The sequence below is a fragment of the Tetrao urogallus genome (genome assembly GCF_951394365.1).
Source record: "Tetrao urogallus genome assembly, chromosome: 14".
NCBI classification, from domain to species: Eukaryota; Metazoa; Chordata; class Aves; order Galliformes; family Phasianidae; genus Tetrao; species Tetrao urogallus.
In genome coordinates, this window is record NC_136827.1 from 3,064,063 (window position 1) to 3,091,401 (window position 27,339).

The window sequence follows — 27,339 nt, forward strand, 5'->3', positions numbered from 1 at the left end:
CTCTCAACTTGCCAACCCTGTAATTGTAACCCTATATATACGGTCCCTCCCACCTCAGCAGTTCTGCTCACTTAGTCTCCTCCATTGTGTGTGTGCAGGTATTTTATGTGAGACTTAATTATTCTTGCTCCTATCAGCCAAGACAAGCATGCATGACATTAACTCCCTCGTGGGACACAAAAAGGTGCACGCTTCCAGACCATCTAGGTACAGAAATGGATAAAGGCTGTAGGATCTTCTTACATTAAAAGCAAATAAAGCAGAGGTGGTTTACTGAGAGGCTTCACTGAGTACTCAGCTCAGTTCTGAGTATGCCAGATGAGGAAATGGGGGAAAAAAAAAAAGATAATTACTATGGAAAGATTCTCATGTGAGCAGAATTTGAAAATAATGAGATAATGTCATTTCAACAGAAAAGGAATTAGAGGGGCATAAAAATAAAATCAACAAATACAGAGAAAAAAAATCAGACCCTTTGTTTCTGACTATTCTTACAGTGTATAATATATAAACTAACAGAGGAGAGATTTAGACTGGATATAAAGGAAGAAGCACGGGGTGCCCAGAGATGAGGTGGATGCCCCATCCTTGGAGCACTCAAGGTGAGACTGGATGGGGCTCTGAGCACCTGATCTAGTGCTGGCATCCCCGCTCAGTGCAGGGAGCTGGAAGAGATGACCTCTAAAGGTCCCTGCCAACATAAATGATTCTGTGATTCCTTATCTGACCCAGGCTCAGCCAATTTACCAGAGGGCTACAGCCACAAAGCCCACACAGCCAGCACCTGCACTTCCCCTTTCCAAGGGATTCAAAAACACCGAACAGGCAAATTCAAAATAAGAAACGTGCAGATGTGCTGTTTTAATCCTGGGTTTGCTTTCCTCTGTCATCACTGACAGCCAGGTCAAGGGGAAAGTTTCCCTGACAGAGGTTTGTTGGCTGGGCTCCACCGCAGTGCTGCGTGCAGTGCAGGCTGCCCATAGGGCAATGAAGCAACAAATGTGATGCAGTCGAGCAGCCGCTACGTGCCTTGGCCCAGCCCTCCAGGAGGGAAAGCAGGAGGGACTCGCTGACCTCTCAGAGGACAAAAGGAGCAAGAGAAAGGATCGCTTTGTTATGCCTGAATCCTTACTATGCTTCTGCCTCCCAGGAGCCGGTCTGTGTGCTGAGATGGGCAGAACCTCGTTGGGTGGAAGGATGCAGTGTGGGCAATGGAGGGAGCCAGGACAGAGCAACCAGAGCCTGTAAGTCAGGGGCGACACACTGATGGATAAAAAAAATACCAGATGGAGCCCAAGGAGCACAGCTCCACCGTTCATCTTAAGGATACAGCAGTCTGAATTTCAGTTGGGCAGTGAGATACTCCTGGGCATGCAGAGCTCCCTGTGTGAAACACCAGGGCCACGGTTTGAATCGGTCACAGTGCCACATCCAGCAGCCGAATGCTGTACTCAGGGCCCTGTGTGGGGTACAGCACAACTGCAGACCGTCCCTGGGACGGCGCTCATCAGTAACTGCTGGCTGCTCCCAGAGGCATGGATCAATTGGCAGATATTATAATCCCTTAAAATATTAATGCCCTATCAGGGAGACAATTTCACTGGGCCTGGAGACTCTTCCGTTATTAGAAATTATGCCCCGGCCTTAAATAAATTAACTCAATAAATGTCTTAGCATGAATACAAATTCCTGCTTAGGGCCTGCAAATAAAATGATTTAGAACTGTTCTCCGAGGAAAGATGAGGTGCTTAAACTTGCAAAAGAAGAAGAGCCACCACATTCATTGGTCTTTTGTTCTAAATTGACTTCTCCTAAACTGACAGCATTCCTTTCAGAAGGGAGGGCGAAGGTTTGGGAAAATTAAGTGGTGACATTTTCTTACGCTGTGCTTTATGGCTTCGGTGCTGAAGTGCACAGATGTGCTCCCAGCTCCAATGGCAGCCCTGGCACTCAGGATCCATCCGTGTCCCCAGGGCTGGAGGGAAGCTCACCACCCACCCTTGGGCTGCGTGTGCCCACAGCTGGGAGGACCCTGCCTGGTGCAGTAGCTCTGTGCAAGCCTCAGCCTGCAGCCCCCAGCAGCCACAGTTCATGGGGTGCCCACTAACAACCTCTGCAGTTAATGAAGCCTCAGCAGGTGGTTGCAGTTTCAACAAGTGATGAGGCATATCCAGGCCCATTCATCATCCCAGGCCTCCCGTCAAAGCGTTTGCCCTCTTCATATTGATGAATTGAATGTGGCAACGTGAAAGCCACGCTGTCACATTTCATTAGAGCTATACTTTGCACCCAGTAGTTCAAGACTACTTCTACAGCTCTGCACTTTTACCAGTTTGAGTGTGAGATCACCAGCAGCAGAGGAGCACCTTGGCTGGCTCTGAGACACGCTCACATCACCTGCATTTCTGGCTGTGGACTTTCATAGAAGCTTCATTCACCAACACACTGCCCTTCCTCTCCATAAATGTACTCTATAAACACATCCCTTCAGAAGCTGATTTTCTCAAGTGAGCACTGCCTGCTTTGCTCTATTAGCACTGCAGCCCTGGGCAGCTCATCCACGATGCCAGGAGATGCACACTGGGTTGTCTGCCTCCTGCCTGCTGCTGGATGTCACTGCCCACCTGTGACACGCAGAGAGCCTGCAGCAGAAAGGCAGAGCTGCACTGCACTGCAGCAGGAGACCATCACAGCAACGCTTCCCAAAAGGCAATGCCTGAGCTCAGGATCCAGTGTACACACCACATCCTAAGACAAGGCAGTGAATGGATGCAACCCGCAGATAACAATCACCAGGTTTATCTCCTCTGCAATATTTCTGTCTTTCGTCTGTGCACTGGTATCAGTTTGACGAGATTTTGGTTTTTAATAACCAAAACATTGTTGTTTCCTGGTTAAGAGCTCACGTGGCAGCTCCTTGGTCCTGGCTTAACAAGAGCGGAGCACCTCCTGTAGATGGATGCATTATTTCCATTTCTTACTTTTCAATTCATACTAAAAATACAAGAAAAGCTCAGTCCCCTGCTGCAAGACACACAATAAAGATGCAAGTCTAGATGAAAAAATAGCCACATTCCACTTGACTGAATCAAAAGATTTGTGAAAGAGACCACAGGTTCAACTTCCTCTTGTCTCAGATAAAGAGAAATTCCATCAGAAGCCAACCTCAGAGCCACTTCACATACAGGAAATTCTATAAGAGGATCAAAGAGATCACCTTGGCAGCAGCCTTCTCCTGAGTGTTTCCTCTTCACTGCATTGACTTCATATCTGTACCTGTTGCAGTCCCACCCGATGCAGCGCTGTGGTGCTGTGCTGGTGGCAGAACCACTCCCCAGCAGCAGAACGTGCTGCAGCTTCTACCTGCAGCATCTGAAATCGCTTCTTAGCACCCTCGATGCTTTGGATAAATGCAACCCATGCTTAGTGAAGTGAGAAACTGAGAAAAAGGGAAGCGTGTGGGCAGGGAGAGGCATGCAGACTATTCCCTCCCTCACCAAGTGCCCCTCACCCAGCACTGGATGCCCACTGCTGTACCTGTGCTACCACGGAGCCCTCAAGCACCCACCAGCATCCATAGACACCACCAAGTCCCACAAGTTGCTCCCAGATCAGAAGCCTCTGTGAGCCTTTCCCTGAGAAGCTGCAGCTGCCTCCAGTGTGGGATGTGCCATGTGGCAGCCCACGTGGGATACCACCAAGGAACAGCGCTGGGTAAAACAGCACAGTCCTGTATTACATTTAGGACCTGTTGTCTTAAGAGCTATCTGTGGAGTAATGTGTCTCAAAGCAATATGGCAAAAAGCATGCTCAGAGCACCGACCTCCCAGCTCCGTGCTGGGCCCCTCAGGAGCACAGTGGCTGGGTGAGCAGTCCCCCACCTCCCCTCCCTCCCTCCCTCCCTCCATCCCAACATGTGTGGTTCTGGCTCTGTCTCCATATGGGCTGGGCTCTGCAGCTGCTGGGGATCCTCCTGGAGCCGGCCTGTGCTCTGGGAGATGATTCCTTAATAGGCTGATCCGTGCTAGCGGAGAACTGAGGAAGGGAGGAATACATTATCAGCTCTGATCTGGCGTTATGACATGTTTTCTGCTTTGGTTCTGCCTCCCAAAAGCAGAATTAATTGCTTGGCTAGGACATGCCAATAAATCAGTTGGCTTTATTTATTATTTATATAAATCCATCACCACTATTTTCTGCAGCTTTGTGCCGGGCTCCTGGCAGTGACACCCACACCCACTATGACAAGAGGTGATGGTCAAACTCCTGTCCAACCACCTGGAGGTCCTGGCAGGGATGGGCAGCACAGCCATGGCACTGCCCTGCTGTCAGACAGCAGCATGCTGGTGGCATTGCTGCCCCATTCCAACATTTAAGACAACTGCCAAGTCAGAGCCATTGCATAACTTATCTCTCTAACTTTTCTAAAATAGGTGCTTGAAAGGATGGAGAGAAGGCAGGAAACCGATAGCGTGAAAAAACAAATGTCACTTTACACCATGGGCATATTTACAACAAACTCTGACTTGACAACAGTGTCTACAGCAACAACAAAAAATAAAACACTGAATGGTAAGCAGTCCACTCTGCCTGGGTGAAAGGATAAAGCAAGCATGAACTTGCAGCCAGCCTCCCCCGCTGCACAGAACGGTTGGACTTTGCCTCTGTCCCAGTCTGCAGTGCAGGTTGCTGATGACTGATGGCCAAGGCCTGTCACCAGGCATGCATAAGTGCCAGCAGTGATGCTCCCATCCTTCCCTTCCCCACCAGTCTGATACCAGCAGAGCGGGACGGACCAGCGCCACCAGCGCAGAGCTCTCATCCCTCTGTCACCGCTGGAGTGTTCTCTGATCTAGGAAAGATGCTTTCATGCACCAGGCCTCTACCACAGCTCAAAAACCAAAGGTCAGGGAGATGTAATCAATATGGCTGCGTACGCTGCCATTTAAACTGTTCTCAGTTAACTGGAAACGAGAAAGCTTCTAACCCCCCCTCTGTCCCCCCCTAGTGCCCTGACACATTGCGGGGCACAGACATCCCTCCTGGAATGCCACAGGATTACAGGAACCTGAGCTGCTCAGTGATGCCAAGGGTCCATCATGCCCACTCTGCCCTGAAAAATGCCTTCATTGCTCCCTGCCATAGTTACCCACATGAAAAAGGGAAATAACTGCTCTTCATACCATCTGCCAGGGACCTTAAAGACAGAGATGCACAGAAACACATCTTTGTGCAGATCTTTTCTTAGTCTCACTCGCTAACAACAAACTCTCCATTACCAACACTGCCTTGCTTTTACCAGGTCTCACACACCAATGCTGCAAACATTTGAACTGAACAAACATTTCACATAGAAACAACAGTTCTGGATGGGTACCAGACATGTTTTTTTTTCCCTCAACCCAAAGCCCTACTTAACTACTTCCATTATGACACTGCCTGTTACAACCTGAGAATGTTATTTTGTCTGCATGCACATCAGCACCCAATGATCATGTCTAGATTCTTGCCCATTTGCTTAACTTCATCTTAAAGATAATACAATTTAATCTGACCCATAACAAGTGCCTCCAGTACCAAAAGATGGGCAGATGCTTTAGCTGGCACTAGCAGCAGGATCTGGAGGGAAGCATTGCTTATTGTTTCTTAGATAGGTTGAAATAGGCTGAGATAGCAGATCAGATCAAGATGTGCTTTACTAGACAGGCCGTAGCAAGTGCTGCTTTCTGGTTTGCACATCCACAAGATGTTCTTTATTGGTGGCAGATGTGCTTTGGAATGCTTTTGAACAGCATAAAGGACCAAAGCCTTGTTCTCTTCCAAGGTGGGAGTTTTAAGATGAAACCAGAATGCCAAAATATTTGGATAAACGTATTAAATGAACACACAGATGATTTGTGCTTCCTTTCTCCAAACATGGCTGCACTCAGCAGCAGGACTCCCCCTGCAGCAGGAACACAGCACCTCAGAGCCAATATGAGATCTTTTTGTACTTAATTTCATCCCTGTTAAAGAGAACTGATATGCACAAATCTGGTGCTTTGCTGCTGGTTATAATACTCTCTGTATTATTATTTTCACCATTCAAAAACAATAATTCTTCCTCTAGGTTACTTTTGAGCAGAGGAATTCTGGATAATGGAAGACGTTAGATCCCCATAATCCACGTGCAATATGAAGGCAGCAATGTGTGCTACCAGCAGACAAGCAGAAGAGCTAATACACAGAATCATGGAATGGCCTGGGCTGAAAAGGACCACAATGACTGCCTAGTTTCAACCCCCAGCTACGTGCAGGGTCACCAACCAGCAGACCAGGCTGCCCAGAGCCACATCCAGCCTGGCCTTGAATGCCTCCAGGGATGGGGCATCCACAGCCTCCTTGGGCAACCTGTTCCAGTGCCTCACCACCCTCTGTGTCTTACACGCCTTACTTGAGGCTCTTGCTCTGTTACAGCTCGAATCCCAGCCCCGCCGGTGCTCAGCCACCACATCCTCTTCAGCACAAAGCCATGTGAGCACACACTTAGCTGCATCAGGCCCAGGCATGGAAGTGCTTGGTGTCTCCTTGGAAAGAACATCTCTGAAAGGCTTAATCATACAGCGTCTGAATAATCTCCAAGACCAACTTCCAAGGAGCAAGTATTTTTTGCTTTGGGGAGAAACAAAGCAAGGTGGCTCAGCTCTATATTTCACTTTCAAAGCACTTGTGTTAGGTTTGCCAGGAGATAGGCAGCTTTCATTGCTTAGAATTGGCAGGGCTTCACTGTCTCAAAAATGCCTCAGCAACAGACAGTACAGAACAGAAACTTATCTGTGTTTAGAAATAGACCCAACTGTTATTAGAAGGTATCAAGCAATGCTTTTTGGTTTTTATCAGTGTAACGCAGTGGGGACAGTATAAAAGGATAACTGTTGTTACACAACAAATGAGGAAACACTGCTTTACCCAATTTACTGCAGCCCAGTGTGAAACATTAACTTTGCTCTGAATTATGGCAGGATGTAAAGCAGCCTGAACAAAAATGCGGGTTTGAAAATGTTTTGAAGGGATTTAAAAAACAAATAATAATAACTGCAATCTCTCCTTTGGGTTTTAAATCTCAGGAAATTCAAAGCCTTACCAGCATTTGCACAGTTCAGTACAGCTACGGACAGGGTCCCCAGCCAGCTCTGTGTGTCCTGGGGAGAGGTGAGGCACTGGAACAGGTTGCCCAAGGAGGCTGTGGATGCCCCATCCCTGCAGGCATTCAAGGCCAGGCTGGATGTGGCTCTGGGCAGCCTGGGCTGCTGGTTGACGACCCTGCAGGGGGTTGAAGCTAGACGGTCACTGTGGTCCTTTTCAACCCAGGCCATTCTATGATTCTATGATACATAAGGATGGTTAAGCATGGTTACAGTACTGGAGCACCTCCAGGCACTGGCACAAACAACACTGCCAGTTCTTATGACCAGAAATCTGAGCTGCTTCTAAACCGATGGCGAACACCAACCACCTGTATGGCACTCATCACCAGCACAGAGAAAGCAGCCAGTGTGTCCCGAAAGGCCCTCTGTCCTATTTACTGCTGCAGCCACACTTGCCGAGGACCACACACACCCAAAGCAGTTACAGTGCAACTGGAAAAGTACTGAGCAGTGTCCCCGTGGGACCGGCGGCACCCCAAGCCCCAGTGCACTCCCAAGGAACTTGTTTATGACAGGGCCATACATCTGCCTGCAGAACGCATGCATTGCACCACGAGGGAGACGGCAAGAGAAGGAAGAGAGCCAACGCTGTCATTAACCTAACTATTAACGATTGCCTTCTATTGCCACATTAAGGTATTTTAAATGAATTTATCACTACTTCACATCAGATGCCAACCTGCTGGGACAGCAGTGAAGCAGAGTGCCACAGTATGTGACATGCTTCAGACAGAATACATCAGCAGCACTGTAACAGACAGCAGAAGTGATCATTTGTAATGCTCAAACCTGTGCACAGAGCTTCTTCCCACGTTATGTTTCTATATTTCAGGTGAATAAACACGCTTGGAAAATATCAAGTTCACCCTGTACAAAGTCAACGAGATGAAGTTTTATATCCAAAAATTTGCTCTGAACAGAAGCGTCTCTCTTAGAGACACACAGATTTGCGTCCCTTTTTCTGAGCATCAGTTGCTAACAGCAGGGCCCTGCCCTGGAGCAGCAGTCAGCACCTGGTGCCTCCTTAGCAAACACCTCCCCCACACTGCGGTGCAGTGCTGGATCTGCAGAGCTTCTCAGAAGTTGCGTGCCTGATTTGGTGAGGCCATGCAGAAACTGCTCTGAGCCCATGCAGGGCTGCCCTGCAGAGCCATCCTGGTTCTCTGCAGCCAATCCAGGCGAGCCTTCAGGAAAGCCAGGCGTTGGGTCTGCAGCCACCAGATAGATGTGACCTGAGCAAGAACAAAGCACAGCCATTCATCCCATCAGTCACGCGAGGCGATACGCAGACAAAGTGTGTTTCCTGAGCCCTGCAGTCTGGGCCTAAAGATGTCCCCACCACAATTGTTGCTTTCTCATCCATATATTTTGGTCAGGCTAAAACTGCACCTATTAAAAAAAATAGTTTGTGCAGAATATTTGAGAAATGGGAGAAAGGGGAGCCAGGAAGCCATCCTTCCATGGCACAGCATGCTTCAAGAGGAGGAAATGCTAATAGAGTCCTTCAGTGGTGTATCTCAGACTGCTCAGCAGGTCCCAGCTGCACACCGAGATCTCAAACCACTGCCCTTTCTTGGCTGAATCACTCCATCACAGGCTATTTATTCAAATCTGAGCTTAAATTCTGTATTGTACAATGAGAGCACCCCATCCTCAGCTCCAAAACACACTCTGTTGTTTGTTTTTTTTTTATGAGATACAAAAGCTGTCACTGTGTCCTTAGGGGTGCTCCTGCTTGCGGGACGCCCGCCACTGCAATCATGAATAAAACCTGCTTTTATCAGAGATACTGTGCTGACAAAATTATTTGGATATTTCCAACAAGGCAGAGCAGCATGGGAGCTCTCCTAACTGCCTTGGAACCACCAAAGGACACCACTGCAGTGCACCAACAGCATTCCAAGCCCTGAGTCTTGGGCAACTCAACTGCAAAAAGCAAATGGCTGCACCTGCAGCAGAAGCACAGGAGCCCTCAAAGGCTGTTTTAACACCAAAATGTCATTCATTAAGCTAAGAGGGGAAGAAAAAACAAGTATTATACTGGGAAATTCAGACTATACTGACACGGTAGCATTTTCTGGGCAGTGTTGCTGTCTGACATCTACCGCAATGTCTCAAAACTGAGAGTATTGGATTTTTGTGCAGCTCTGGGCAGAGGGAGCACACACAAGCACTGTGGGACAAGGGCAGCCTGCTGCCCATGGCAGTCTCAGCCTGTTTGCCAAGCAGCTGTGCCCAGGGGTCAGTTCTGGACTCCACACGGGCCGTGAATGGAAGCTGGGGCTGTGGGGGAGCTGCAGAGCTGCCTCTCCTTGAAAACAAACAAGGAACGGGCAGTCAGGGCCCGGCTGCCCATAGATCAGTGCACTAAAAATACCTCGAGAGCGAAACCATAGAAGACCAGCCAGACAACATCTATTTCTCCCCTCTTTGCCAAGTGTGAAGAAAGAGACAAAGGAGGAAAAATCCCAGTGCTGGGAACAGGTCTGACCAGCTGTGCCACATTTCACTGCTCACCCTCCCCTCTAACACACAGGGCTCTGTCAATCTCAACCAGACTTTGTCAGCACCGTGAGGCACCTCCAGCCCCTATCCCAAGCAGGCTTCAGCCCATTGCCACCAACGTTCCTCAAACCCAAAACAGGGCACCTTTTCCTCTGCAGATGCACATGGCAGCCAGCAAGGTGTTCAGCTGCTGTCACCACAGAGGTCACACAGAATATTCCAAGTGCAGCACCAAACCCATCGTAAAGTGTCACTAAAGGAACAGCACATCTCTTCTTGTCCATTAAACTTCTGAACGCTGCTTTTACAGTATCTAAAATTACCTACAGGTCTCTGCAATGTCACATGAATTTCTGCAGTGATCTTTTCTGCCCCGCTGAGCTGGGCTCCTCAAGCCCTGGAATATCCTTTTCTCTGGCTGTAATGAGATTTCTGTTCCAAACAGAGATTAAGGCCAACGTGCTTTCAGAAATGCGAGACTTCAAATTCAGAAATTCTCCTTTTTGGGTTTGCAGCTTCCAAAATGCTTTCCCTTGTCTTCCTGGCTGTGCATTCTTCACATTATTGTGTGACGTGCACGAAATATTCACTGCCACAGTAAGACTCAAGCTTACATACTCTGTTAGCTTTGTTGCTGAAACCACCACAAAGGATTCCTCTAACTGAAATCTACCTCCTTCTCCTTTCAAAAGGAGCCTCTGATTTGCTCATACTTCATTTTAAAAGGACACTGATACAGATAACAGCTCAACTGCTCGTCTGTAGCAGATGTCCTTAAAGATTTGAGCATTATGTTATTACAACTTAATGCAAAATGAAACACATACTGGGTAAGTTATCTACTCTGTAAAATAGATTTTCAGAAGTCAACAAGTCTTACCTCGAGCAGTAAGTCCTCCAGACACTGAGGTAAGGACATGAGGCTCTAGGCTGGTAATGAAATCCATATGATCTTGGGTCAGACATTCCAAAAGTGGGTAATAAGACTAGCTTAGCTTTTGATATTGCTGAAAATGAAAGTATATGTTAGTAATAAATATGGACATCTGCATTAACTGACATTAATGACGTTAGCAGATCACAGAAGATCACATTTTTATGATGTGTTAAATTGTAATATAGCCATTAAATCAGAACATTTACATAGAGAAAGTATCTTCGTGTCCTTGGTAAATTGCAACTTTTCCAATTTACCACAGGATATAAACTACTAATTTAAAACCACCTCTGGATAGTATTGCCCTGCTTTGACATTCGACGTAGCCTTCAGTCCAGTAAAAGCAGTGTAACAGGCTGTTCAGCATGTCAGCTGGACAGGCCTGGTGCTTGTATCTCACCTTCTGCAGGAAATCTCACTGGGATTTATCACAGATTTCCCCCAAGTTCTCTCAGAGATGTATTCTCTGTGCTTAAGTAAGTTCCTGCACAGGCAAAAGCACCTGCCTGTTTGTTTGGCACAGTGAGCAAGCTTACTCTTAAGGACCTGTGTTGAGGACATGTATTTCTGCATGGCTAGGAACGTGCAAAATGCCTGCACTTCACGATACAACCAATAAACAGGTCTTCACTGAGAAAAGCTTTTCCAGTTGTAAGGATTTCCTTCTTGTGATAGGCACAAATCTGGGTATTAACCATCTCTAGCTGTCCAGAATTTGTCTCTTCCAGCAAGAAAATGACAGTTCTGAACAAAACATGGAAAAGAACAAAATTCAGCATTTTTCTTTTTTTTTTATTTTTTCTTTTTTAATCCTTAAATCCTGGTAAAGCTCCCCTTTCATATGGCAGTTTTATCACCCCTGTATTTTAGATGTCTCAATGTAAATCAATCCAAGTAATCAAACTGGAAAATGCATGTGAACTGTTCTAGACCCTTCTGTCTCATCATAACAATATAAAGCCTGTGGTGGTGTTATTCCATGTTTCAAGAGAAGACTCCCAAGATGAGCACTTGCTTACTAGCAAGTCACTGCCTGTGTTAGCAAACAAGCAGCCATCCCCAGCCACACAGCGGGGTTCCATCCATCGCCAGCCTTCCAGTGTACAAAGGCACGCAGGATTCCTGCTTATGCAGTTCCCACACCTGATCCTATGCAGCCATCTCCTGCCCCTTGCAGTGCTGCCACAACCTGCCGGCTGCTGGCCCTCACTGACATCTAGCGTTCCCTGTGTGAGCTCCACAGGCAGCAGAAACACTTTACCAGTGTTTGTTTTATCTGACCTCACGGAGTGCTCAGACTCTGCTTTCCAAAAGCCTGGCATCTACTCATTTGCTGCTGAAAACACTGCATTAATTGTTCAAGCTGTTAGTTACAATGAAACCAAACCCACACTGGCAGCACATGACTCGTTAATTCTAAGAAGGGCAGTTGTGGCCCCTGGCACATCTCTGCTTAGAGGACCTAGCAGCAGGCACAGTGCTGCAACGAGACTTAAAACCATCATTTTTCACAGAGCAATTTGTTAAATCGGGTTAAATCAGGCTATCCCCAAATGCTCCCAGCCGCATCCCGCTCTGCTACAGGGACAAGACTCACTTTCTCCAGCACAGTTTCTCTGGGTGTTTCTGTCTCAGATGCATTTTCTGACCCAAAATGGAAGAGATCCACACGGTCAGTAACTTCGGCTCCTGCAGAGATCTTGATGCCAGGTCTTTTCTCCTCCACCTCTGCTGGGCCTGCACAAATGAGCAGAGATCACAGAATTAATCTCATAGTCTGAAGGCTTTGAGTTCTAAAGTAACCACGTGCATATGCTGAGCTGCATCACACCGCTCATTCTCACTCTGTCACATCCAGGAGGATCCCAGAGATGTAGCACTGACAGTGCTAATGGGCAGCACGCAGCCACTTCAGCAGATCCGACACTAAAAATTGCATCAAAAGCAAATGCATGCAGCTGTGTGCCAAGCCGTGCAGCCGCTGGTGTGACCTGGTGCTGTGAGAGGTGCCAACCAGGAGCTTCAACAGCCGTCCATCGCCGGGCAGCAGCTGGGCCTCTGTCCATGGAAGTGCCATCGTCCTGCATAGGCAGCAGTGCTGGCTGCTGCTGGCTGCTCCCTCGCCGCATGCTGAGAGCTGCCCTGGCAGTGCTGCTGCGAGACTGAGGCTGTGTTTCACACACAGACACCTTTATTTTCACATTTCTGCTAGTATGCAAAACAATGTTCCTTGTCTGGGGATGTCCTGGGGGATGTATTATGCCTCGTGTGATGAAGCTGACCAAATTTTCATATGTGTATCTCTATATACATACATACATATACATATATGTATTAGTCTAGTAAAACTTATTCTGCAATTCTCCGTGTGTCAGAATGGATGCTTTCAACAAACCAGAGATAAAGGGACACAGAGAGGCTTATTTTTCATATCTCTGCAAGTAGTGCTAGCATGTTCTTCAGTGTAATTTCCGTTACCTGGAGGTACTTAAGCAAAAATACCCAAGAGAAAAAAGATATCTATAAATTTTCAGCTTTTACTGTTCCAAGACAGTACCAGTGAATCAAGTTGAGTATTTCCGAACTCTTATTCACACCAGGGACAAACAGAGGTGTATGTCACCACACCAAACAGACGAGCATCCCCAGATCAGCAATGGAAAGAAATCATTACCATGTAAACGTTGCTTCAGCAGTCTAGCAGCCCCTGTGCAGATCGATGCGTGGTTCTATCAGTCTCCTGGCTGTACATCGTTAACCTGACAGCGTCCCATGAGAAGAAAATGCATACTGGGCATACAGGAGGACACCCCCCTATAGACACGTAGTTTTTATTATTAAAACCCAAATCTTTAAAACCATTCAACAAAACGTCATACAAACTGCCATCGGATAACAGCATTTTTAATAGGAGCGACGCACCGCCGCTCCACCCGCATGGCTTTAGTTTGCACCACTGACCCCAGCAGCACTGTCCCACAAGTCCTTCATGGCGCTCCCACGAGCAATGAGCTGCTGCCATCTTAGCGGCGGTCACACGCAGACATGAAGATGCCCTGCTCTTACCGTGCTGCAGCCAGGCATTGCCAAAGTCCTGCCCGCGGCGCTGGAACCTTCGTATATCCGCACCTTCAGGTTTGCAACTCAACATACAGTTACTCACAGTATTGCAATGCATTCAAAAATACAGGAAAATGTACATCAACGACAACAGATGAATTACATTGCTTGCTTTTTTTTTTTTTTTGCATCATCATTCATCATATTCCTATTTTTCAACAGATGGTTGCCTAAAGCGCATGTTAGAAAGGCTTTTATTAGAAAACGCTAGCATGAAAATGCAGATTAATGCTTGTAAGTAGTGAAACAGTCAGACTTACAATGCAGATGTTATTGAAACATTCACAGCTTCAAGAAAATGTGCACAGCTGATAGCACTGACAGAGTCTAACTGTAACTTAGCAGGCAGCGCAGCAGCTTCCTTCACATCCTGGCAAGAGGATCAATGGCGAGATGAGATCAGAACAGCATACTATGTTTTATTTGGAAAGCCGTAGCAGTAAGTATTTGCCATCAATATTGCAAGCCTCATTTATGAGCGATGAGAGGCTTTGCAAGCTTACAAACTAATGTTCACCAAGAACATAAAAGGCAAACCCAAAGACATTTCCATGCAGAGGATGACTCTCTCACAGTCACTGCAGCTCTGTCACCTGCCACGTGCATGGATGCTGCTCACGGAAAGCCCCGAGGCCCCTGGGCACTGATGCACACAAGCCTCCGGCTGCTAGCAGTGGGATCGTGGACAAACACAGGATAATAAATGGTTTCACAAAGGCAACTGCTCTGTCACAGCCAGAATACATGACCAGAGCTACAGGAAATGCTGCTGTTGTGCGTCACATGGCAAATCCTCCTATTGTAGCAACAGACTTACAATCAGAGAAGAGTTTGAGTTGGAAGGAACCCTTAAAGGCCATCTGGTCCAACTCCCTGCACTGAACAGGGACACCTCCACTAAATCAGGTGCTCAGAGCCCCGTCCAGCCTGACCTTGAGTGCCTGCAGACATGGTGCATCCACCACATCTCTGGGCACCCTGTGCCACTGCTTCATTGCCCTCATTGTAAAAAACCTCTTCCTCATATCCAACCTAAATCTCCCCTCTTTTAGTTCACAGCCATGCTCTACCTTACATTCCCCGGCTTGCACTGATAGCAGGGCTTGCTGTGACCCAAGTGCCAAACCTTGCACTTAGATTTATTGAACCTCATGAGTTTCTCCTGGGCTGGCAGCTCAGCCTGGCTGGGTCTCTGGATGGCATCTTAAGGGGAACAGAGAAGCAGCAATCCAGGAGCAAATGGCAGGCATGAGGCACAGGCAATGGCAGCTGGGCTCTGGTTATGGCTAAGGGGCAGAGTCAGGACCAGAGCAGCTTTCAGCATCTCCCTCTCTTCCTAACGCACGGCCATCATTACTGGGAACTGATAAAAACTACAGCAGTGCAGAAGAGGAGAAACAAAAAGTGTAAGGGCACTAATAGTAATCTGGCTTCAGCAATGCACTTAAAGATACGTTGAGAGTAACATGCAGATGTTTCAGGTATGTTGCTCAGTCAGGCTGTACTTGACCCAGAGCAGTTCTGGTCCCTGGGACACAACACTTCTCCTAGCGGAGACTGAAAACACAGCGGAGGCCAAATTCAGGGTGGCTCCAGAAATTAATTTAGCTTCAGGGACTACAAGGATCACGCATCTATTAATACTTCTGGTCCACTGAAAAAGGCACATTCCAATTCTGAGAAATATTCAGGCTACATATGCCATCTTGCGAGCACATTTGGAGCATCACTGTTAGAGGTGAAAGACACTGAAGAACTCAGTACAAATGGTTGCTTTCCCTTTTTTTTGGTCCAGTGACATTACCTGCTCAGACTGACAACAGACACATGCCTGTAGGGATGGAGGAGAACAAAGCAGGTTGCTTGTTGCACTGAAGGCTGTTATTTGCCCAAGTGATTACAAGAAGAATCACAAGAAGGAACAACATAAATATTGGGCATTATTCCGGCTACAGCTGATGTCTTTATCAAGTGCCTATTAAACAAAAAACAAATAGACAAAACTGGACAGCTGGAAGGCAAGGCTACTCTCACAGCACTGCATCCCTTCTGTGAATCCCAGCACATCACTGGAGCTGCTTTGCTCTGCATACTTGCTAGAAGGAATTAATTCATGGTAATTGCGTGCAAGGCAGCGAACAGGACAGACTGAGATGTCACTCCTGCATGCAAGTAACTTCCCTCAGCTGACCAGCTGTTTTGATGACAAGTAATCAACTTGGGGGAACAAAGCAAAGACCACACAGAAGAGTATGCAGAAGCACAGAAAAAAGGAACACTTCCCATCTTGAGGAATACACATAGCATTACTCCAGTACTGATCAGACCTACCTCTATAACCAGGAATATTTCAACAGATTAATTTTTTTTTTATAAAACATAGGGCTACAGAAATTAGGCATACTATATATTTAGTCTTATAAAAAGCTTCCACATACGTAATATTTAAAATATATCTTCAGTGCCAACAGTATATTAGCAATATAGTATCTGACATAATAAAAATATATGCTTACTGGACAGGGACGATGTTGGGTACGACAGGGGATTCCCCTTTTTGTGTGGTTTGTGCAGCTGGTACAGGTGGCTGCTCCCTCCTTCCCTTGGTTTCCCAACCATCAGCTGCTTGGGAACAGCCATTTTCCTTAAGACTCCTCTGCAAAGCAGGCTGACCTGTTCCTCAGCAGACACATCTACTGGGCATAATCCAACCTTGGTATAAATTCGCTACATGACTCTTCCTGTTTCCCTCTTGGAAGAAAGAAACCAACAACTCCCCACAACAAAGCTCTCCGGGGCATTGGTAAGGATCAGGACTTGTACGAGTCATGCAACTGTCTTGTGGGATAAAGATTTTGCTACAGAAAATGTGGAACTACCCCGGCAGGCATTTCTGATACTAACAGCAACCATGCAGGCGCCAATTAAACTTATTTGGCACTCTGTGGGTGCCAAGGCCCTTACGTGGGAACACAGCTGCACCACCTGGCCCTTTTCTGGAAAGCTTAAATAACTCCACAGAGTAGAAGTTACTTTGTTTTAACATCTAATGGAGGAATACAGATGTTCAAGTGACGCATCTAAGAAGCAGGTGCCAAACCACAGCGGAAGGACCATCACACGGCCATGGTGCTGCTGAGGCGCACAGTGGAGAATCGCTCGGTGTCCCACAACGCACCGGGACTGCAGAAGGTGGCTGGGACCAGAGCAGGTGTGCATCTTCCTCTAGCAGCCCTTATAAACCTACCTGGTCCTCCAACAACTTACCATCATTGATCAGATTTGCTCTGCACTTTGAAATTTACGTGCTACTCACGCTTTGCTCCTTTCTGACTAACCCTGGCATTGAGTTCCTCTGGTTAATGTGCTCAGGAATACCTCCACCAGCCTCAGCGTGGTGGCACCAGTGCAGTGAGAAGCAAGATCTCTGCAGAAATGGGGATGCTGGCTACACGGGCTGTCTGCTTAACGTCCTAGGTACATTCACTGTTCATTTTTACAGATGGCCCTTGTAGATTCTTTTTTTTTTTGTAAAAGCAGATTAAAGGCAAGGCATCCATAAAACATTTTGCCATATGGTTGTATGAACTGAGCTTTTTGCTTGTAATAGGTGGCCGAATATGCTATCAACATGAGCTATCATACGCAATCAAGCTTGCTAGATTAAAGCAGGACTTGTGGCTTGCAAACAGAACGCTGTGTATTACTCATCGAGCTTCAAGCAGCAGCTCTCTCGTCAGGTTTTATTAAAGTATTTGCATGCTTCCAAAATGAAATAGAGGTCCACCGTCGTCTCTTGCGGAGGAGAGATGGGATCAGTTGCATTCAGTTGCCGTTTGGTTGGACACGTCATACAAAACCCTCACACGCTGGCTGAATTGAACATGGCTGAATTATAAAAAGCTTTCACCCAGAAAGGAGGTCTTTGTTACACACACAGTCTCTGACTCTTCCAGAGCTTTCCAGGCATGGTTACATTACGTTCTCAAAGAGCTGCAAGGACCGCATGATATTGTCATCCTGAAAGCAACGAGAAGACACGTTCATGAAAGGAGCACTGATGAACACAACTCCTAACCTGGCATGGCACAGCAGGGGCTCTGCGGGGACTACTGCAGGCAACAGCCTTGCTTTCCACCCTCAGTGAGCTTGAATGGATTCAACAGTTAGGTCCTGATTTGGAAAAGCAGCGCTTTTACTTCAGCACCTTGACTGGTTTGAGGCATGCAGAGGACTTTCTCCTAAGCTTGGCTTCCAGCACAGCCTGTACTTCACAGAAGAAAAGCTCAACCAACACTGAAGCTGTGCCCTCAGACATCGGCACCCACTGCACTGATCCTGAATATGAAGGTGTGTATTTAGCTTCATCTGCCTCAGAAGCATAAATGAAATGACAGCTTTGAACAGACAAGCATGCTGCCATGAAGGACCACTTCCTCACAGGAACACCTGGGGCTCTCAACAAGAATACATGAAATGCCAGCGTCTCTCAGGTCCCTGGATCCAAATGAGAGAGTTGGAGACACATAAGGGAAATACCAGATAGTTTCTGGTAGCAGCATCCACCCCGCTCATCCTAACACAGTTCGGTGATGCCCTGTGTGGGGAACCAATCCTCCTGTGCACAGCCATGCCATGACTTCACTGCCCGAGAGCTGCAGCCTCAGATATGGCAGAGGTAAGCACATTTGTTTGTTTCCTTAAAGTAAAAAACACCACCTTTGCGTGGCATGGCTCTGGTCTGCCAGGAGATAACACACGGCAGTGCATGGGTCTGTGAGCTGCAAGCCCAAGCACATCAACAGTAAGGAACCAAATACCCTGCCCTGGTTCTGGTTTAACAAAACCCTACTGTTGAAGCTGCTTTGATACTAAGATCTCTAATCACACACTGAAGACACAGCGTCAGCCTCTTAAATATACAACTAAGTAAATAAAATCCTGAGGAAGGTAAAGGGCATTATGAGCTTTCTCATAATTGTGTACTTGTCACAGAATCAGCAGCACTGACCAGCCTGACCCCACGGCCCTGATGGCTCAGCAGCATCACAGAGCACCACCAATCTTACAGCTGCTTGTTTTTTTAGAGAGCAAAGGAACCCCGGGATGGAGTGGCACCTCCTTGCAAATGAAGTTTGGTGGAAGTGAAAACAAAGACGGTGGCATGACCTGCACCTTTTGTTGCACCTGGCATTTCATCCTTACCTCCTGACACGATTCGATAAACTCATCTAAAGTTACAACACCATCTTTGTTTTTATCCATTTTCTGCAAAATAAAAACAAACATTTAGTTCCCATAGATAACACTGTGGTAACAGTATAACATCCTATGTGCTGTAACTTGAATAAATCTAAGGCACGTGACCAGCCAACATTACAGACTCGGTGCCACTGGTTCAATTTGCTGGCAGCTAAGAACTGGTTCACTCTGGTATGTGGAGGACTTTTGAGGTCATCTCCACCTGAACCTTTGTTATACACATGCAGCAACCTCTGCTCATATTACATCATTTATTTCTTCACTACCTCATGATATGGTTGCTGTCTGTCTTTATGAGCAGTTGAGAAGAGAAGCACCAAATGACTGTGATACATACAGAAGCTCCACATTCACTGGATGGACATCCTCCTGTTGCAAAGGGTTGGGCTAAGTCAAATAGGATACCTCAGACTCAAGAAGTCAGCAGGCACCACAGCGTTAGGTTGGATGGCTACTAGAATTTGTTTTAGGATGTACAGCAGGAAACAGCTGTGTAGCTGGGATTAATCTTAAAGTGTATCAGTGAAGAGCTGAGGTGTTGAGAAATCATCAGAATTCAAGTACCTGGAAGAACACTTCTACGTGCTGCCTTGGAGCATCTTCCTTCAGCACGGGATACGTGTACTTTCCCATCATATCATAAATTGCCTTTACTATATCCATCATCTCCTGCAGTAGTGACATGACAACAAAAGCACAACAGGGAAATTAATAGAAATGATAGCACATTTATGTCTTTTACTGCCCTTTTCTTCACCCTCTCCTGTTAACAAAACAGCACAGACCTCGTGCTCATATCTACTGTCCCCCCAAGAACACATGCATGCAGACAGATGCATCATCAGATATGTGCTAACCTAAAAATCTGGGGGGTTTGTAGTGCTCTGGGTGAGCCCACATCACACCTCCAAGTGCAGCCAGAAGCCCCTAATACACCTTGGTCACTGAGTACCTGCTGTCATCATCCCCTCCCCTCCTCTTCACAGCTTTGCACTGCTCATAGATTAAACTAGGATTTTTCTCCAGGTAAGAGCTAACCATGAAAGCCAGTGTAACGTAGGAAAACGCATCGACAAAATAATACAGTGTGAGATCACTTTGCACTTTCTTAGACAGAAAAACACTCAGGTCCAGTTTTATATGTTTGATGAGCTGTATGCAACGTTAATTGTGCTACGCAACAGAAACAAGTCAGCTCTCATAGAAATCAACTACATTTGTCAAAAACAGCCCTACCTCCTTGTTTATATAGCCATCCTTATTTATGTCATAAAGGTTAAATGTCCATCTGAGCTTCTCATGAACTGTTCCCCGCAACAGAATTGACAACGCCATCACAAAATCCTGTTTGAGGCAGAGAGAGAAATGAGAATCTGTGCAACATCCCTTTCCAAGTCACGCTCCTCATTGCACCCCCCAGAGAAGTTACCCACTTAGGATGAATGTATCCTGTGACTGAGCTCCACGGACACAGCGCCCGCTAAGATGGCCTGAGCAGCGCTAATAAACGTGTAAGAGGGAACTGGGAAAACCCCGAGAGTCCTCAAGTACTCAACTGTGCATCCTCCCTGTGCCCACCCTGAGAGGGCCGGCAAGACTCCAGACCTCTCTGCCACGCAGGGAAGCTCAGGTTTTGTCCCCTGGCAAAATACAACATGTTTAGCCAAGTGTGGTTCCCACCTCTACTAACTCAATCTGGGACACGGTATTTTGTTTGCATTTTTGGTTTGGAGTGGAGTTATTGCTTGCAATAACTTTGATTTATTGTTTGCGCTGTGCAGTGGCTCAGCAGCACTGCTGCATTTGTCAGTACAGAGCTTCGAGCTAAAGCAGCTATACTCTACCTGGTGTCTCATTTAACACACTTAATCCTCCCTGTATCATCTCCAATGGCTCTGCACGGGGCAGAGCACTGCTTCCTAAAGACCTTTGTTCCTTTTTACACACACTCAAGAGAAATTAAAGCTTGCTGAACGATACAAAAAAGGGGACAAAATGCTTACATGTGATAACCACCAAAGAGACGGATTTGCCCGGAAGGAAAGCTCAGCGTTTTTCAAATATACTTGTCTAAGCATTTTGCTGTGGGTCAGTCCGTTTAGGATTCTGGAAGTCTCTTAATGCTCTCCAGAAGGGCTGATACAGGCAGAACTCCCACTGCAGCCATCGCTACAGAGATGCACTTCCATATGGCAACCTTCCCACAGCTGATAAATAATTTCTCTGTCACACCTGGAACTAATGGGGATTTGGCCACTTTGATGGCATAAAGCGGGGCTGCCGAGTGTTTCCACCACTTTCTGTTTGCAGACGCAGGCTGCAGCTACGGGGTGGATTTGGTATTCCTCAGGAACTGACTATGTGAGATCCTTGTTGAACATCTCAAATCAGCTTTGAAAATGCATACATTCCAGGAACGTACACATGAAACCCTGCAACGCATGCGAACTGCAGGAAGCGTGAGCTTCTCTGGCCTTTCTTTGACAACCCATGGTCTCTGCTCCATGGGACTGTCACTGCCCTGTGCTTTTGCTACACAAACCATCTGCACTTTCTCCCTGTGGCACTAACACTCCTATGCTGCTGACTAACACGATCTGTTTGTTTCTCCAGCGGGAAGAAAGCCAATCCATCTGCACAAGAAGCCTACATTAAACAGAATGAGATTTTGACGTTTCATCTGGTTGTAGCCCTCCAGCCCATAGCCCAGCAAATCCCATAGTTTACGATGAAAAATGGATGGGAAGCTGAAACACACAGAACTGAGAAATAGGGCATTAAAACAGGATGCAAAGCAGTTACCTCAAACTTCACTGAGCCATTCTGTGCAGTGTCAAACGCGTTAAAGAGATAATGTGCATACATGCTAGCATCTGGAAAACACAAAAGGCACCAATTGGTACAACAGCTCCTGACATACCACTGGCTCTCAGCAAACTCTTTCAGTATAAAGCCATCCTTAAAGCACTGCCACTCTGTGAGCTAGTAAATATTAACATGGACTTGTAGTAACCACAACCCAACCCCACTGAATGCTTGTACTGCACAGGGCATGATCTGGATTGTGGGGCTGTGCTTGTAAGAATGAGAGCAAAAAGCAGCACACAAGCGTATCTCTGGGGCCAGTGCAGTACTAGCTCCAGCAGCAAGTGCAACAACTCCATCTCATAGCAGCACACTTCTCTGTGGCTGACAACTACTGGCAATCTTTAATGTGGGTTTGCCTTTATTCTCGTTAAATAGCTTTTCAAAGGGCCTGCATCAGTGTTCTTACCTTGGTCGTGTTTTTGTGTAAGACCCTGCAGCCCTTACCTCACTTTCCTAGCACAGAGCGTCCAAGAGCACTGCAGCCAGATGACATCCTGCATTAAGTCACCCTTCAACAAACCTGACAAAGCATCCTGCTTACCTCCATGAGGAAAAAACTGTGCATAGATCTGTTTGAACGTCTCTTCATTAACCACGCCGCTAGGACATTCCTGTCGGAAAAAAGAAACAAAACCAAATCAAAACACACACCCCAGCTCTGTTAAGGTTCATCTGCAAAACTGTACAAGCCCAAAGAGAGCAATTATACAAATCGCATCCCTGTTCCCATAGCATTCTGGATGTATGGGCTGTGCAGTTGAAGAAATTAAAGTAATTCAGGCTGCAATTCCATCTTAAGCATGTCACAGACTTGGTTCACAGAAGTGTTTAATTCCTGTTTTAACAGATGACTGGACAGCCAGCTCGTGCCTTCTGTCACACGAAGGCCTCCTCTAATACATTACAAATCACTGCCAGCAAACGCTTCCCTGTCCTGCCCCTCACACCAGCTCCATGGAGGCTAACGGTACGTACCAGCAAATTCTCAAACAGCAGCATTGGTATGAGGCTTGAAACCAGAAGAGCCCTTCAGGACAGCCCAAGTAAAATTCAGGACCAGGTTTAGCTTTGTTATGTGCCTCAATCCAGAGGCTTTATTATAAAGCAAACGCCAAATCTAAACAACCTAACTCCAGCTCTCACAAACCAAGGGAAGTCAGCAGCAGGATGCAGCTTTATCTCTGTCAGCCACCCTGAGCCACTGCCCATCCCTCTGCATACGCACAAAATAACCTCTCCTGTTCTTATTTACAGACTCAGAACTCCAAAGCCTCATCTTGGTTAAAGGCTCTGTTTGCATGACTTTGTTTAAAGACTCATCCATCCTGTGACAGAGCACACTTGAGTTCAACCACGGTTATATTTTTACCTAACCAGCACGGCTGACAAAATCCATTCCTCACCGCTGCTTACAGGTCGTTGAATTTGGGATGAGCAAACTTAGGAAGCCTGAGAAAATCCCTTTGAATCGGTGACACAAAGTCAGAGGAAGATTCAAGCCAGCAACTGACTTACTGATGAGTTGTTTAGGTTGTCTTTTAAGAACAAAAGGACCCTGACGAGAAATTCTGCCATCAAGAAAAGCTTATAAACAGAAAAAGCGTCTGATCTGCAGCGTCGCCTGCTGCTGACATTGCATTCCCCAACCACGGGAAGGCAGAATAAAGAAATCGCTCCATCCTGTGTGAGTCACAGGAGAGCAAGGAGGGGCACCTGGGGCAACACCAGAGGCACCCCCCTAATCACACACAGTCCGTACTCTTTGCTACTGGAATTAATGCAATTAGGTCTGAGTTCCTTCCTTCAGTCCAGTAGATGCCTTCTTCCTGGCCACTGCAATGCTTTAAGACAGTTTATAAATACAGGGACTACGCATTATATTCTCCATACCTTTCCCTTGCCCCAGGCCATCCCAGCAGCCCCAGCCACCATTCGTGTTCCTGTGCCCCCAGCCTCAGTGCATCAGCACTGGGCAGGCACAGTGAGAGGAGCTGCACTGCTCTCAAAGAGGTGAGGTCTCCCACAGCAGGTCTGGCCATTGGGCCTGATTACATTTTGAGTTTCCACACAACCCTGCTTGCTTCTGATGTTCTATCTGGAAGCCAAATGGAAGTTTGCATCAAACCTCCAGGAGCACAGTGCTGACACTGATCGCCCTGCTTAGCTCTACATAACAGGGCTGCTTGCAGACACATATGCTAGTACAATTCATTTACACTTAATTGATCACCATTTTGTTTTGTAAGAGTCGAATAAAGCTCAAGAGGCCTCATTAGTGCTACAGCACATCTTAAGGCAGCTGACTCAAAGAAATCTCTCTTGTGAAAAGGAGCAGGTAAGCTCTGTGCCAGCTGAAATTCCACTGAAGGCAGCACAGGCTTCCTCATGCAAGAGAAATTTCATAGCAGCATGAAAAAGCATCTTCCACTCTAATACACGCAAGGCCTTCCTTTGACAGCAGTGGGTTAAATTTCAGGTAAACACCTCATTTTTTTTTTAAACCTATGAATTCTTTCAAAGTGTCTAACATGAGAAGTGAACACTTGGTTGGTATTGTTCCCAAAATTTAGTTACCAAGCACTGGCATTGACAGCAGCTGTCACGTGTATGGATCGAGCTCCTCTGACTTCTCCTTAAACCACGAGGGAGCTGAAAACCACACTTTGAAATAAAAAAATCAAAGAAAAATTGCACTTGGGGTTCTTTCTTCTGCTAGAATCAGGAATTACTTTGCTGCCTTTCTTGTGTTCTCTCAGATCCAGCAGTATATTTATGGCATTATGAAAATACCAGAACTTCCTTATCTTGTTCACACTGCTTGCTTTGGTCTTCAAACCCAGACTTATTTCAGTCATCCCGTCTCACAGAAGACTCATTCACATACTGCATATTTGCTAAAATAGTCACGCTATAGCAAAGCCAGAGTGTTCCCAACAGTTCCTGAGTTATTTGGGGTTGCTGTTCTCTCACTGAGTCTTTGCACTGTCCCTCGCAGCTAGCAGCTGTTCCCTAATAGGGCAGAACCTCCTGAAGAAAGCAGAAAATCCCATGAAGATCCCAATCCTCTTAAATTCATGCACTCAATCCAAAGAATACAAGTAATGAGAAAGTCCAAAAGGGACATACTGAATTACTGAGCCAAAAGCTCCGTTGTTGGTGATCCCTTAAACATCAACAATTTATCAATTTGAATCTTACAAATAATTTCTCATTCCCACCCATTCATTAATGGTTCCCCAAACATCACTCACCTGGGGAAGAGAAACCTCTAATTGCACCCCATGCCAACACTGCTTTCTAGCTCAAACAATTCTCTCTTCCTATGTATGTATAAACAACCATGTTTTATTTTGTTAAGCTGAACCAAGGTAAGACCCACCAGACTCTACTTCCTGCTGCTTCAGTTACCTTGCTTTTTCCAGAGCTACAGCCAAAGCCCTCAGCCCAAGCATCTCATGTCATGCAGCCAGTCTGGCTGCTGTGCTGTGCTTTGCTGGAGTGGCTGAGTTGCAGTTTGGTGGAAGCCTCCACCAGTCCAGTGTGGAAACGACAGATCTGAGCAGTCACACACCAGGAGGAGCCTGAGCTCACGGCCCATCCCAGCTGCATTCCTGGCTGTTGCCCACCCTCCTCAACAAAATTCTGCCCTTCCTTCCTTCCCCACCACCTTCCCAGGGCAGCTTTCAGCCCAGAGACCCTTGTGGGTCAGCCCTGGGTGCATGGTGCATATCAGAATGCATCATTTTCTGTCTCAGGATTTGTTGTCTTAGAGCACTGTGAGTAGCCAGCATTTATTTGTAAGGACAGAAATAAAAGAAGAAAAAGAACAGACATAACTATTCAGTTAGCAGCTTTACTGGCTGCAGAAACATAACTGAAGACACGAAAGCCTATCAGCAAGTCTGAAGGATTAGAATCACTTGATTTCCTCTAGAACCTTGGAGCTGCACATATCTTTTCTCCCCCCAGAATCCCGTACTTTCACAGAACTTGCTTTTGCTCAAGCAGCTGGCAGCTTTTGCTGTCACCTGATCAATCCCTTCTGCCAGTCCTGTTGGCCCAGAACCCCCTCAGTTTTTCACAGGGCTCAGGGAGAGCAGAGATGCACCTCCCAGTGCCCCTCACTGCATGTGCTGTCCCCTGCCCAAGTGTGTAGGGAAAGACTTCAGAGACAAAGGAACACTAAGAAAGAAAAGTATGGGAGAATTAGGACCCTGGTCAGACAGGGCACTTGCCTGGAAGCAATACCAGGCTGCGCTGAGCTGCCTTTGGCTGCATGTCTGTGAACACGACCACCCAACCAAGTATGAAAACAGCAGGACTGGGAAGGACCTCATTCCTCCTGTGCTATTCCAAGTGCCTGCAGCTGGCCCTGTGGTAACCCAGCTGTTGCCTTGTGATTAAACACGACCTGTGCAATCAGTGAGAGCAAGCAGCACGAGCTGGAGAGAAAAATGACTGTTTTCCCACAGGGCCTTTGAATCTCCAGATGGCACTGTAACATCATCCCGAGAAGCACACGGTTCGGTACAACGGGAAATATGGTAACAGCTGAGATAGCCTGCCTACTGTGCCTAATTACTCATTCTATTGAAACCATGATTTATAGGCTAGAAATGCTAAAGCTGCCCTTTCAGTTTAAACTTTAAATTATTAAAGCTTCATGCACATTGCGTACACAGCAGCTGGAGGAAACACGCTGCTTTCCTAATGACTTGACAAAGCCAGGATCGTGCCAGCACTGCCAATTAACACCAAGACCATCAGTGTGGTCTTACAAAAGGGTCGAACACACAAGTTAAATGCACTTTTATCATTATTCTTTCCCTCAGAGGTAATGCCTCTGTACTGCAAAATGACAGCAAAACTGGGGGGCAGGGGGAGGGGGGAAGGATAAACCCCAGGTCTGCTGAGAACTGCAAGGCTCACGTGCCTCTGGTTTGCATCAGGGCTGCTGACTCAACCTCTCCCTCTCAGCATGGTGCCCTGCACTGGGCTCCCATACACAGCAAGAAAGGTATGTCAGCAAGATATGAAAACACAGCAGTTAGGAATGCACTGAGTTCTGTTCCCCATTGTAGGGGGTTATATCGCATTATACCATATATTAACCTATTGAGCTTTGTCTTCAAAGCTGTATGTTTTGTACCTGACCAGCCAAAGCACGATGAGGTCTCATAAGGTCCATCTTCAGTGGTCAGACTGAGGTCCTCCCTAAGTCCAGCAAAGGCTGCACAAGCACAATGCATGCAATAAACAAAGGTACAGGCAGCTGATCTGGAGAAGTCAGGTACGTGCAGGAGATAGGATGCAACCAAATTTGAAGTATGTCAAAAATAAGAGAGGACCTTCACAACATCCAGCAGGTTTCCCTCAACAAGACTTGCATTTAAGGTGGCTTAATTTTTTTATGGCAAGTCTTCAACCAACGGACTTGACTTTACAAGAAGTTACAGCGTT

At 46.6% G+C, this 27,339-nt stretch overlaps 1 protein-coding gene across 6 annotated transcripts in view; it reads right to left on the bottom strand.

Moving 5' to 3' along the window:
* Window positions 1–17,721: 17,721 nt before the first annotated feature.
* The window catches only part of KCNIP1 (potassium voltage-gated channel interacting protein 1), a gene marked incomplete at both ends in the record, with an annotated part of 307,273 nt that continues 297,655 nt past the window's right edge, over window positions 17,722–27,339 (bottom strand). For all 6 annotated transcript variants that reach the window (XM_079542608.1, XM_079542609.1, XM_079542607.1 and 3 more), the window contains 6 exons: window positions 17,722–17,769; window positions 18,955–19,017; window positions 19,576–19,680; window positions 20,248–20,355; window positions 21,814–21,884; window positions 22,421–22,490. In XM_079542608.1, coding sequence (XP_079398734.1) covers window positions 17,722–17,769; window positions 18,955–19,017; window positions 19,576–19,680; window positions 20,248–20,355; window positions 21,814–21,884; window positions 22,421–22,490 — 465 coding nt within the window. The remainder of the gene's footprint in view (window positions 17,770–18,954; window positions 19,018–19,575; window positions 19,681–20,247; window positions 20,356–21,813; window positions 21,885–22,420; window positions 22,491–27,339) is intronic.